This window comes from Haliotis rufescens, unplaced genomic scaffold (genome assembly GCF_023055435.1).
Source record: "Haliotis rufescens isolate VD_foot unplaced genomic scaffold, xgHalRufe1.0.p SCAF_11, whole genome shotgun sequence".
In the NCBI taxonomy this organism is placed as follows: Eukaryota; Metazoa; Mollusca; class Gastropoda; order Lepetellida; family Haliotidae; genus Haliotis; species Haliotis rufescens.
The window spans coordinates 42,476,507-42,490,899 of record NW_025963791.1 but is presented as its reverse complement, the minus strand read 5'-3'; the positions used below and the strand labels follow the sequence as shown (position 1 = coordinate 42,490,899).

At 44.4% G+C, this 14,393-nt stretch overlaps 1 protein-coding gene across 3 annotated transcripts in view; it reads right to left on the bottom strand.

Moving 5' to 3' along the window:
- Nucleotides 1-243: 243 nt before the first annotated feature.
- LOC124142257 (RUN and FYVE domain-containing protein 2-like) overlaps nt 244-14,393 on the bottom strand; it is an 82,693-nt gene continuing 68,543 nt past the window's right edge. For all 3 annotated transcript variants that reach the window (XM_046510598.2, XM_046510600.2, XM_046510599.2), the window contains 4 exons: nt 10,388-10,517; nt 8,533-8,627; nt 6,974-7,100; nt 244-4,934 (listed from right to left, as the gene is read on the bottom strand). In XM_046510598.2, coding sequence (XP_046366554.1) covers nt 4,797-4,934; nt 6,974-7,100; nt 8,533-8,627; nt 10,388-10,517 — 490 coding nt within the window. In that variant the 3' untranslated portion in view covers nt 244-4,796. The remainder of the gene's footprint in view (nt 4,935-6,973; nt 7,101-8,532; nt 8,628-10,387; nt 10,518-14,393) is intronic.

The following is a 14,393-nucleotide window of genomic DNA, read 5'->3' as shown; positions in this document are numbered from 1 at the left end:
CTTTAACTGACCATGAAGCACCTTCTTCTCAAAGATGACCTCATCTGGACAAAAGTATGGCAACACTGGTTTCCAAACCATGTCCCTTGACATTGATGGATTTACCAGACGTTAACACAGATTTCATTATCCAACCAGTATACCTGTGAAAGAAATAAAATAACAGTGGTTCCAGGTAACTCACACAGTCAGACAAACAAATCTGAAAGGATTTCTGGTCATAGTCCAAAAGTGAGAAATATGTGTTCTTGAAATGCCTTTATTGGTTAGATTTTATAAATCTATATTTGTTGAGATACATCCACATACACATTTGTTGAATATTTACATAAGTACATAATACATACATATATACACATAGCCACACAGCCTAGCTCAGCTCTGCTGCATGCACGCACCAGTACACATAAGTATAACAGCACAAGTATCTTTGTTCTGGTATCTGCTCAGAAACATCAACTGCACAAACCAAGTAAATATTTCCTTGATATTGTACTAACCAAACTTGAACTGGTTAAGCACACTGGTGCATATACACTTTAAACATATAGCAGTATCGGCACAACTCATTATAGGATGTCAAGATCTGACCATAGACAAATGTCAAGTCTATATATATTTGGTTCATTCGGACTTAATCTTGTCTCATCCTAATGCATGAGTCACAATCAAAGCATATATTTAGTAGCTGGTGTTACCTATGTACATCCAATACACCCAGTGCTGAGAGTGGACAGTGCCAATCAGCCTAGCTCGGTTGCCCCATCGAGTACACTACGCAAGCTACCGTATTTGACTTAATAAGAGCCTTGGGAGCCCAGAAAATTGACATGAAGTGAAATGAAATGGGGTTTAACGTGGCGTTAAAGTTTCTTGCAGTTATATCACAACGTGTGTGTGTGTGTGTGTGTGTGTGTGTGTGTGTGTGTGTTTGTGTGTGTGTGTGCAAGCTATATCATTTATGGCGAGCTACATTTGTTTTCAGAGATAGAGCAGTAGTGAACAAACATACTAGAAACATCATTGGAAAGGAATGTTTTTATAATGGTTACCAGGCAATAACATTCCACTTCTACACTGCTGTTTTGACAAAATAATCTGCAACATACACAAGAAAGTAAGGACTGTCACATCAGTTTTCGGTATTATCAGGGGACCATTTTAAAGATAACTTACAGACTGGTCTTGAAGTTGATCTGGGGGTGCTTAATGTTGTATGTCAGTTTGAGGTCAAGGATATCACACAGCCAGGATCTGCCAGTTTGAGGTCAAGGACACCAAACAGCCAGGATCTGCCAGTTTGAGGTCAAGGACATCACAGCCAGTACCTGCCAGTTTGAGGTCAAGGACATCACAGCCAGTACCTGCCAGTTTGAGGTCAAGGACATCACACAGCCAGTACCTGCCAGTTTGAGGTCAAGGACATCACACAGCCAGGATCTGCCAGTTTAAGGTCAAGGACATCACACAGCCAGTACCTGCCAGTTTGAGGTCAAGGACATCACACAGCCAGGATCTGCCAGTTTGAGGTCAAGGACACCAAACAGCCAGGATCTGCCAGTTTGATGTCAAGGACAAAAATACTGATCTATAATTCCATCATTAATCTCAACCTGTGTTGAACAATCTTATGCTTTATAAGATGCTGCTTTGCTTAGTGTACTTTCTTGTGAAATGTGACGTGATGGACTCGCAACTGTAGGCAATTTGAAATCATTAACTCAAGTTTACAATATCAGACATGTAACACAGAGAGGGTGTCCCTGAACTCTTCATCCACCAGGAATATCTAATTAGTAATCACAGTCTCAATACCGTGGTTCTGCTCTAACCTTAGCTTATACCAGATGCAAACTATATCAGCTAGCATAGAAATTTGAAATGGACACAACTACTACAGGAACCCAATGGGATGTCCAAAGCAGTGTTCAATATTAAGGGGGGTCCTGAAGATTTGGTCCTTAGGTATTTGAATGTACAGACCATCTAAATCTTTAACTTCTAACAGCAGGCTTATGACAAGGACCCCAGGATGTCCATGCTTAGTTTGGATCACTGCAAAAGTAGTGCTGTTTGAATCACAAAAACTAATCCACATTTGATCCAACTGTGGTTTCTATTCTGAAACAAAATACAATCGAACTTCAAACTATCCATTTCAGCATTCCTTTATGTTTAAGTTTCATTTCAACCAAGGAATCCCCATCTATAATCAGTACCTGGTGACTGCCATCTTATGTCCAGGACCCTCCCCAAATTATTACTGAAAGCCGGCGAAACTCACAAACCAGTAGTGAACCCCAACACCATACACACTAGAACACACAAGCCACATTACTGATGGTCAGTCAATCCTTATGTCATATAGCTACAAAACAGTTAACCCGACAACAAAACCTTTGGCTACATATTTGTTCATAATGGCAAGATGGAGATACAAGCAGTTTGAGGTTAAGGACACTACACAGCCAGGACGTATCAGTTTAAGGTCAAGGCCACCACACAGCCAGGATGTATCAGTTAAAGGTCAAGGCCACCACACAGCCAGGACCTGCCAGTTTGAGGTCATGGGCTTCACACATTGTATCCATGTTAGGCATCTAACCCCACCCTCGGCATGATGGCCAAATGTACCTGACAAAACCTTGTCAACTTGCCAACCCGCCAGTAATGATGTCAGGCCATTAAAGTTGGAACAGGGCCCCCATTCCACAGGAGTTACGATAGCAGCATTGCTGAGATCACATTCCCATCCATAAGCAATCACAGGTGCTACGTCTGTCATAAGTGTATGTAAAGTTTACAATTGTCTTAGGTACAATCCCTATTTGGAATGAGCTCTGGAGGAGTGAATTCCGACTGCCATCTAGCAGGTTGAGGCAACACTATCATACTGTACGTCACTTTAGGAACTGTCACCAGAATAATATTTGTACTTGCCTGTCTGCACTATTTAGGTAGCCTCGAAAAATACACGTTAATAAATCATAATATATTATGAGTCTCACTGGACATAGCAATGTAAGAAAACAAACTAATCTCTGACAGTAATCATAATTTGGTACAATACAGAAAGCAAACATCCACGTCTCAGCTAGGTGAAGCATTTACTCCTTTCCACTATGCAGACAACATCATGCGAAATATAAACATTCATATTTTGTTTTTATTTTGACAGGTCTCAGGTCATCTTAAACATTTGTAAAGGATCAAAATCAAAACTCCTGGGATCTTATGTGTTCATGACGGAGACCTCCAAAAGTTGAGGTGATAATTATCTGATGATGAAGATGCTGGTTCATGCAATCTTTGACAGCAACGAAGCCTCAGCAGTGATGCTCCAAGGAAACTTCAGTGGAGAGATGCTGCTCATCTAGTCTTGTTTTGTGTATTCAATCTACATCACCATCTTTACCACAGCAGCATCTTATGCTCCAACACACAGTCCACAATGTTGGTTCTCAGGTTTTGCAATACAGTGAGTGAGTGAGTGAGTTGGGTTTAACGCCACTTTTAAGTATTCCAGTTATATCACGGCGTGTCAGCTTAATGTGGGAGTAAAGCCCCAAGTGATGCAGGTCTCAGATATTTACCACTTCGGTGAAACCCACAAGCACAGGTATGTGCTGACAAACCTAGAAACATAATCAGGGCGAAATGGGATTCGATCTGACAATCAGGGGTTTCTGGTGTGCCCAAGGGACGCAACTCTGCACAGCTAATTGCGGCGCCTTAGGCGATTGGGCCACCCCCGTGCCCCCCTTTTGCAATACAGAAGAATTACATGAGCTATTTTGCCTTACACTGCTTCTACAAGCCACTCAGCTACATCAAGGATACCTGGTTGGAATAGAACAGGAAATGTACCCTGGAGAACTAGCAATGGCCAGTGACATAGGGATGACCCACTGACTTAAGCAGCAGGTTGAGGCCCATGAATAACTATGTACACAGTTTTATCAAGAAAGAATAGCACTTAAGTTTGGATTATCAAAGCAAAATGCCTTCACATGAACATTCAACTTTCTTGTTTAGACACACAACCTTGTTTTCTTTATCATGACAGTGTTAATTCCAGTGATTCAGTGAAATCTCTGCATTGGCTCCCATCTGCACCAGTATTTATACACTGATTACATTTTGTAGACATCAAGGGAAAGAAATAAAAAAATATCATATCATTGAATAATAAAATGTTTTGATGAATTTTTGATTTCTTTGTTTTCTCAACTGTGAGACAATATGCAAAGCTGAATGTTACTCTACAAGTTAAACCAATGAATCTTTCACTTAAACATCTTCATCAACAAAATACTTGTTCATGCAAGTGCAACCTGTCAAGCACTGTGGTCAAGCTCCAAGCTCTTTACACAGTTCTACATATCACAGTTCTTGTCACAAGAGGGAGATGGGAGTTCATATTGCACAGTTTGTCTGTAATCTCAATCTGCCCAGAAACACAGTCTCTGCACAATCCTTGACCTTGTGCAGTCACTGTCCTTGACCTTGCAGCCACTGTCCTTGACCTTGCAGTCACTGTCCTTGACCTTGCAGTCACTGTCCTTGATCTTGCAATCACTGTCCTTGACTGCACAGAGACAGTCTGTGACCTTGCAAGTGAATATCCTTGCAACTGCACACTTGTCCTTGACCTTGCATGGTGACTGACCTTGAGCTTTCTCTTGTTCTGTTGCTGTGAAGACATTGAGTGAGACTGGGCAATGTGGCAGAGCTTCCTCTTGTTCCGTTGTGTTTCCTGTCCGTGTGCTGCTGTGAAGACATTGAGTGAGACTGGGCTATGTGGCGGAGTACCTCTGCAGGAGCAGTGCCTGGCAGCTATCGCAAACTCTCACAGGCTTTGACGACGATGGAAGAGGCATTTTATTGTCGGAACACTCATTACAAAAAATATCTCCACAGTTTCGACAGTGGTGCTGAAATCAGAAGACGTTCATATTACATGTGTTGTCATACACAAAATCTGAAACGTGACAAATAATATCAGGTATTTCTTTGTCAGACTCTTGCATGTTAAAACCTACCAACATTTGTTCTAGTATACAATTGAAAAGTATCCTTCTTCTAATACATGGCAAAACTAGTGCCACAGAACTACAGTTCCTTATCAAAGTTTCAGTGATGACATTTCAACATGTGCTGCATGCATATTGAGGACTTTCCTGTACACAATATAAATTCTGAGCCATTTATTCTACAGATATCAACTTCTAAGGGTTCAACAAAGTAAATCATTTAAGTACACATGGTGTAAATGACAACTACTTCTCCCCAAACCCCCACCTCCAATTCCCTGACACACGAAACAAGTGACCTCCCTCCTCCCTGACACAAGGTACGACCTCCCTCCTCCCTGACACAAGACACAAGTGACACCCCTCCTCCCTGACACAGGGCACAACTTCCCCCTTCCCTGACACACGAAACAAGTGACCTCCCTCCTCCCTGACACAGGGCACAACTTCCCCCTTCCCCGACACATGACACGAGAGACCTCCCTTCTTCCTGACACAAGGCACTACCTCCCGCTTCGATGTCACAAGACACAAGTGACCTCTCTCCTCCCTGACACAAAGCACATGTGACCTCCCTCCTCCCTGACACAAGGCACAAGTGACCTCCCTCCTCCCTGACATAAGGCACTACCTTCCTCCCTGACACAAGGCACAAGTGACCTCCCTCCTCCCTGACATAAGGCACGACCTCCCTCCCCCCTGACACATAACACATGTGACCTTCCCCCTTCCCTGACACAAGACACAAGTGACCTCCCTCCTCCCTGACACAAGGCACAAGTGACCTCCCTCCTCCCTGACATAAGGCACTACCTTCCTCCCTGACACAAGACACAAGTGACCTCCCTCCTCCCTGACACAAGGCACAAGTGACCTCCCTCCTCCCTGACACATAACACATGTGACTTTCCCCCTTCCCTGACACAAGACACAAGTGACCTCCCTCCTCCCTGACACAAGACACAAGTGACCTCCCTCCTCCCTGACACAAGGCACAAGTGACCTCCCTCCTCCCTGACATAAGGCACTACCTTCCTCCCTGACACAAGACACAAGTGACCTCCCTCCTCCCTGACACAAGGCACAAGTGACCTCCCTCCTCCCTGACATATAACACATGTGACTTTCCCCCTTCCCTGACACAAGACACAAGTGACCTCCCTCCTCCCTGACACAAGACACAAGTGACCTCCCTCCTCCCTGACACAAGGCACAAGTGACCTCCCTCCTCCCTGACACAAGACACAGGTGACCTCCCTCCTCCCTGACACAAGACACAAGTGACCTCCCTCCTCCCTGACACAAGGCACAAGTGACCTCCCTCCTCCCTGACACAAGGCACAAGTGACCTCCCTCCTCCCTGACACAAGTGACCTTCCTTCTCCCTGACACAAGACACAAGTGACCTCCCTCCTCCCTGACACAAGGCACAAGTGACCTCCCTCCTCCCTGACACAAGGCACAAGTGACCTCCCTCCTCCCTGACACAAGACACAAGTGACCTCCCTCTTCCCTGACACAAGACACAAGTGACCTCCCTCCTCCCTGACACAAGGCACAAGTGACCTCCCTCCTCCCTGACACAAGGCACAAGTGACCTCCCTCCTGCCTGACACAAGACACAAGTGACCTCCCTCCTCCCTGACACAAGGCATGACCTCCCTCCTCCATAACACAAGGCACGACCTCCCTCCTCCCTGACACAAGGCTGACCTCCCTCTCCGACACAAGGCACGACCTCCCTCCTCCCTGACACAAGGCTGACCTCCCTCTCCGACACAAGGCACGACCTCCCTCCTCCCTGACACAAGGCACGACCTCCCTCCCCCCTGACACAAGGCACGACCTCCCTCTTCTCTGACACATAACACATGTGACCTTCCGCCTTCCCTGACACATGACACAAGTGACCTCTGAGTCTAGGTAGATGAACTAGTCACCTTTCTCCTGGATATAGAGAAGTCCTTGCTGCACTGTTTACAGGATGTGGCTGCGTTGTCCCCCACCCACTGCGCCTCCTTCAGCACCAGGTTGGCTTCCCGCATGTCCTCCACCTTCAACTTGGACCTGCAACACCCACGTAGTTCATCAACCTTCTGTCACACAGCAGTCAGCAATATTTCACCTTCATCAAGATGGTCTGGACCTATATCTTTTTTGGAATTTCCACTCAAAACCATGTAGCAAATCATATTATTATACTAGCAAAGAGATTCATCTACATATCAAACATAAAACAACAAGATTTATATTTCGAACAATTTCTTTCACTACTAAAAGACACTATTTGTTTGGAAAGGTATATCGCTAAAAAAAATAATCAATTTAACCAATATGCTCAGAAATAGCAAAACTTACATCTCATAATCTAATGAAGCAGTTGAAACATATTACCTGTTAATAAGTAATCATCTATTTCTTGTAAACAATTATCTGTAATCTCCCTCTCAGTTTGAGAAGAACCTTAATAACGACATATCCTACACAACCTACCTGTCCTCACCTATGAAAATAACTTGTGTTAATACTGTCATATATACACATGTTAATACCTACACTTGTAACATTATACATGAAATGGAATAATGAAAAAACAAGGAAAAAAAAGATGGTCTGGACCAGATAAATCAGAGATTTATATTACGAGCAACAACCCAGATAGTCGGTGTATTATGACCACCAGCTTTATTTCAGTTGTCTGTTACAACAAGCAAAGGTTGCGGGGGACCTACTTGAAGAGGGAACTGTTGTGCATCGGGTGCTTCAACACAAGCATAGGTTGCCATGGAACTGGTGTCAATTAGTGTGTGTGTGTTTCAGTTTTACATTATTCTTACAAAGCGAGGATTAAGTTACAGCTGTTCTGCCTTCAAGGTCATTTGGGCATAAATGCTTTACAGTTGGGTTACTAAGGCCATAGTCCAGTGCTTGGGGTAAGGGTCACTCTGTCCAGTGCTTGGGGTAAGGGTCACTCTGTCCAGTGCTTGGGGTAAGGGTCACTCTGTCCAGTGCTTGGGGTAAGGGTCACTCTGTCCAGTGCTTGGGGTAAGGGTCACTCTGTCCAGTGCTTGGGGTAAGGGTCACTCTATCCAGTACTTGGGGTAAGGGTCACTCTGTCCAGTACTTGGGGTAATGTGTCACTCTGTCTAGTGCTTGGCGTATTGGGTCACTGTCCTGCGCTTGGCGTATTACTGCTGGGACACTCTGTCTTGGCCTATTGGTTTACTCCGTCCAGTGCTTAGCGTATTAATACTGTGTCACTGTCCAGTGCTTAGCGTATTACTCCTGTGTCACTCCGTCCAGTGCTTAGCGTATTAATACTGTGTCACTGTCCAGTGCTTAGTGTATTACTCCTGTGTCACTCCGTCCAGTGTTTAGCGTATTAATACTGTGTCACTGTCCAGTGCTTAGCGTATTACTCCTGTGCATAGGACACCATGTGGTGTTTCAGATAAGCAGATGAACTTCAGTTCAGGAGATATTTCCTGCCAGTACATACTCGCTGAGATGAGATCCAAGCTCAGACAAGGCTTTTTCCTGTTCCTCACACGTCTGACTGAGATGCTCGTGTTTTTGCCGCAGACCGTCATACTCCTGAAACAAGCAACATCAGTCAGTACATTCCTCACCTTCACCTCACTCAGAGATCTTAACACTATTTATACAAGTCATAACCTCTACATCTCAAAAAGTGCACTACATGGTACTTCCAGTCTTTCATTCCCTAGGTCACTACCTGCTGAATTATCTGATTACTAATGCCATCTAATCAATGTTTTCATCAAGCAGTCTTTGATACGGTTTACCACCTGGAAGGAGGACATGAACCCGAATGTTCTACACTGTGTGGACAGATACAAAGGACTGGAAGCTGAAGTGAGTCAATAAGCAGGAATGTAAATACTAGAAGAAGTCTGGTTAGGGGGCAGCACCAGTCTCCCTACAAGGGTCAAGTGAGTGAGTGAGTGAGTGAGTGAGTGAGTGAGTGAGTGAGTGAGTGAGTGAGTGAGTGAGTGAGTGAGTGAGTGAGTGAGTGAGTGAGTGAGTGAGTGAGTGAGTGAGTGAGTGAGTGAGTGAGTGAGTGAGTGAGTGAGTGAGTGAGTGAGTGAGTGAGTGAGTGAGTGAGTGAGTGAGTGAGTGAGTGAGTGAGTGAGTGAGTGAGTGAGTGAGTGAGTGAGTGAGTGAGTGAGTGAGTGAGTGAGTGAGTGAGTGAGTGAGTGAGTGAGTGAGTGAGTGAGTGAGTGAGTGAGTGAGTGAGTGAGTGAGTGAGTGAGTGAGTGAGTGAGTGAGTGAGTGAGTGAGTGAGTGAGTGAGTGAGTGAGTGAGTGAGTGAGTGAGTGAGTGAGTGAGTGAGTGAGTGAGTGAGTGAGTGAGTGAGTGAGTGAGTGAGTGAGTTATGGTTTAGTGCAGCTTTCGTAATAATGCAGAATTATCACAGCGGGGGACACAAGTAAGACATTCTACCCATGTGGGAAATTGAACCCAGGTCTTCGGCATGATGAGTGAACACTTAAACCAAAAGGCTACCCTACCACCCCTCAAGGGTCTAGTTATGAAGCAGCATCAGCCTCCTTATAAGGTAGACACAATTTTATGGATAACAACTTCTTTAATACTGTAAAAAGCGACAATGTCTTGCTTGACAACAGTATAAGGATCTATACCGAAATGTCCATAAAATTGTGTCTACCTTGTCATCCGTCAACTTTTAAGTAATGCCTTTCAAACAATCTAGCCTCTATAAAGGGTCTAGTTATGAAGCAGCATCAGCCTCCCAATGAGGGTCTAGTTATGAAGCAGCATCAGCCTCCCCACGAGGGTCTAGTTATGAAGCAGCATCAGCCTCTACAAGGGTCTAGTTATGAAGCAGCATCAGCCTCCCCACAAGGGTCTAGTTATGAAGCAGCATCAGCCTCCCAACAAGGGTCTAGTTATGAAGCAGCATCAGCCTCTACAAGGGTCTAGTTATGAAGCAGCATCAGCCTCTACAAGGGTCTAGTTATGAAGCAGCATCAGCCTCCCAACAAGGGTCTAGTTATGAAGCAGCATCAGCCTCTACAAGGGTCTAGTTATGAAGCAGCATCAGCCTCCCTACAAGGGTCTAGTCATGAAGCAGCATCAGCCTTTCTACAACATCCTAGTTATGAAGCAGCATCAGCCTCTACAAGGTCTAGTTATGAAGCAGCATCAGCCTCCCTACAAGCGTCTAGTTATGAAGCAGCATCAGCCTCCCCACAAGGGTCAAGTTATGAAGCAGCATCTGCCTCCCTACATGGGTCTAGTTATGAAGCAGCATCAGCCTCCCACAAGGGTCTAGTTATGAAGTAGCAAGGATCTGGTGGCAGCATCTTTACCTTTTTGAGGTCCTTCATATGCTGTAACTCCATCAGCAGCTGGCTGCCATGTGTCTTCTCTTCCTCCAGATTGTGCTGCAATGTGCTGCGCCATTCCCGCTCAATCCGCAGGTCCGTCTCCAGGGCCGTGCTGCAACAACAATACACACAATCTTAACTACGACCTGTTTACTGGAAGTCAGTGTCAGGGACAACCTGTTTACTGAATTCAGTGGCAGAGAGAATCTTTTTACTGAAGTTAATGGCAGGGAACAACCTGTTTACTGAAGTAAGTGGTAGGGACAATCTGTTCACTGAAGTTAGTGGCAGGGACAATCTGTTTACTGAAGTCAGTGGCAGGGACAATCTGTTTACTGAAGTCAGTGGCAGGGACAATCTGTTTACTGAAGTGGCAGGGACAATCTGTTTACTGAAGTCAGTGGCAGGGACAATCTGTTTACTGAAGTCAGTGGCAGGGACAATCTGTTTACTGAAGTCAGTGGCAGGGACAATCTGTTTACTGAAGTGGCAGGTACAACCTGTTTACTGAAGTAAGTGGTAGGGACAATCTGTTCACTGAAGTTAGTGGCAGGGACAATCTGTTTACTGAAGTCAGTGGCAGGGACAATCTGTTTACTGAAGTCAGTGGCAGGGACAATCTGTTTACTGAAGTGGCAGGGACAATCTGTTTACTGAAGTCAGTGGCAGGGACAATCTGTTTACTGAAGTCAGTGGCAGGGACAATCTGTTTACTGAAGTCAGTGGCAGGGACAATCTGTTTACTGAAGTGGCAGGTACAATCTGTTTACTGAAGTCAGTGGCAGGGACAATCTGTTTACTGAAGTCAGTGGCAGGGACAATCTGTTAACTGAAGTGGCAGGGACAATCTGTTTACTGAAGTCAGTGGCAGGGACAATCTGTTTACTGAAGTCAGTGGCAGGGACAATCTGTTTACTGAAGTCAGTGGCAGGGACAATCTGTTTACTGAAGTGGCAGGGACAATCTGTTTACTGAAGTCAGTGGCAGGGACAATCTGTTTACTGAAGTCAGTGGCAGGGGACAATCTGTTTACTGAAGTGGCAGGGGACAATCTGTTTACTGAAGTCAGTGGCAGGGACAATCTGTTTACTGAAGTGGCAGGGACAATCTGTTTACTGAAGTCAGTGGCAGGGACAATCTGTTTACTGAAGTCAGTGGCAGGGGACAATCTGTTTACTGAAGTCAGTGGCAGGGGACAACCTGTTTACTGAAGTTAGTTGCAGGGACAATCTGTTTACTAAAGTAAGTGGCAGGGGACAATCTGTTTACTGAAGTAAGTGGCAGGCAAGAACCTGTTTACTGAAGTCAGTGGCAGGGGACAATCTGTTTACTGAAGTCAGTGGCAGGGACAATCTGTTTACTGAAGTCAGTGGCAGGGACAATCTGTTTACTGAAGTGGCAGGGACAATCTGTTTACTGAAGTCAGTGGCAGGGACAATCTGTTTACTGAAGTCAGTGGCAGGGGACAATCTGTTTACTGAAGTGGCAGGGGACAATCTGTTTACTGAAGTCAGTGGCAGGGACAATCTGTTTACTGAAGTGGCAGGGACAATCTGTTTACTGAAGTCAGTGGCAGGGACAATCTGTTTACTGAAGTCAGTGGCAGGGGACAATCTGTTTACTGAAGTCAGTGGCAGGGGACAACCTGTTTACTGAAGTTAGTTGCAGGGACAATCTGTTTACTAAAGTAAGTGGCAGGGGACAATCTGTTTACTGAAGTAAGTGGCAGGCAAGAACCTGTTTACTGAAGTCAGTGGCAGGGGACAATCTGTTTACTGAAGTTAGTTGCAGGGACAATCTGTTTACTAAAGTAAGTGGCAGGGGACAACCTGTTTACTGAAGTCAGTGGCAGGGGACAAACTGTTTACTGAAGTCAGTGGCAGGGACAAACTGTTTACTGAAGTAAGTGGCAGAGGACAACCTGTTTACTGAAGTCAGTGGCAGGGGACAATCTGTTTACTGAAGTCAGTGGCAGGGACAATCTGTTTACTGAAGTTAGTTGCAGGGACAATCTGTTTACTAAAGTAAGTGGCAGGGGACAATCTGTTTACTGAAGTCAGTGGCAGGCAAGAACCTGTTTACTGAAGTCAGTAGCAGGCAAGAACCTGTTTACTGAAGTCAGTGGCAGGCAAGAACCTGTTTACTGAAGTCAGTGGCAGGCAAGAACCTGTTTACTGAAGTCAGTGGGAGGGAACAACCTGTTTACTGAAGTCAGTGGCAGGGAACAACCTGTTTACTGAAGTCAGTGGCAGGCAAGAACCTGTTTACTGAAGTCAGTGGCAGGGAACAACCTGTTTACTGAAGTCAGTGGCAGGGGACAACCTGTTTACTTAACATTCACCTATAAGCTGTAATGATGCTGTTCTAATAGATCAGACAAGTGAGAACTTTGAGTTTTTTGTCATGAGGATCGGACAAGTATTTACATACCTAGGGCCTTGACATCTTATACTGAACTTACTGTAATGACAACTCACAAAGAAAGAAGCACTGACATTTTGTTTGTTTGTGGTTTTTGGTTCACCTATATCATGAAGGTTCCAACCACCACCTTCATTCATAGTTTGAAATATCAAGGGAGGGATTGATTTAACTGCTGGCGTGTTGGCCTGTGGCTGGTTAAAATTACAAAGGGCTTGCTGAAATGTAAAGTAGATGGTTCGTCTGGCTAGTCAATATTTCACCCCTTCTATGTGTATGTATAATTTATTTGAATTGGATCATCTCAGTAGAATGACATCTGGTCGCCATTTTGTAATGTTGTGTACAACAACTTTTTTATTTCCTCATAAATCGCCATCAAATGAAGCAAATGGAAGCCAGATATAATCTCTGAGTGCAGGGACAAAACGTTTTTTTGGTGAGGAGTTCAAAAATGGTAAGAGCCCTGCTAGGTGGCTACATCTTCTCAGGTTCGGCCACTTTGCAGCCTCCCCCATGGTTGTAGGCCAGTTAGTTTGGAGAAGTGACAGTAACTGTAAAAGGAGTTAGCCCTGTTGGCTACATACAAATTTGTTGTTAAATCTACCCCTGCAAGGAGCTAACAGACTTGTTAGTATTACAAGCATAATCCAGGAAAATGTCATGACCATGGATGATTATCGCTGGTGTTTAATTTTCACACCACGACAGACTTCGTCAGAGTGTACAACTGACATCAGGGACATTTCACAAGCACAAATTTTCAGCCAAAGGATGAAACTGTGAGATTCAAAATGTTGAGTTCATCCACCTGTCTGGATTTCATTTGTGACTGACATAATAACTGACATGTCATACAAACTGCAAACTATACTATCTTAACCTTCACACAGAGCAGGAGGTGAAGGTTTGTCTACTTTCATGCTGTATACATGGACTTTCAAAGGTCTGATTCCTCCCCTTCGCACAGACATGTTTCCAGTTGATCCGACAGCAGGCAATTCCACATGTACCTAATTGTATTTCCCACTATCAACAAAAACATTAAATTTTTCATGAATCGTGTATGTAACTTATGTTTCTGTGCAAATGCATCATGTACATTTATTTCAATGAATAAACCTACATTGCAAGGCATCCATTCTAGTTTTTGTCTATTCCAAAAAAACTTGCACATGTATACATCGCTCTATCAATAGGCTATATATCCATGCATATAAAACAGACTTGCTCATTATTACTGTATACATTCTTATTGGACATTATCTGATGCTGTCACTTACTGGCACACTGCACAAGCACTTGGTCACAACAACTTAACAAACATGATGAAATCTATTTCAGAACCTATACAGTTAAGCAACACATACACAAACCACTGTGCCACATAACAGATCAGTCTATCATGTCACTCAGGCCGCCCCGGCTTCACCCGATACATCTGACATATTCAACCATACTCCAGAGTGGCTCCGCTGGTAATGGTTGTGCCACCAGTAGTGAGTGAGTGAGTGAGTTGGGTTTAACTCCGCTTTTAACAATATTCCTGTTATATCAAGGCGTGTCA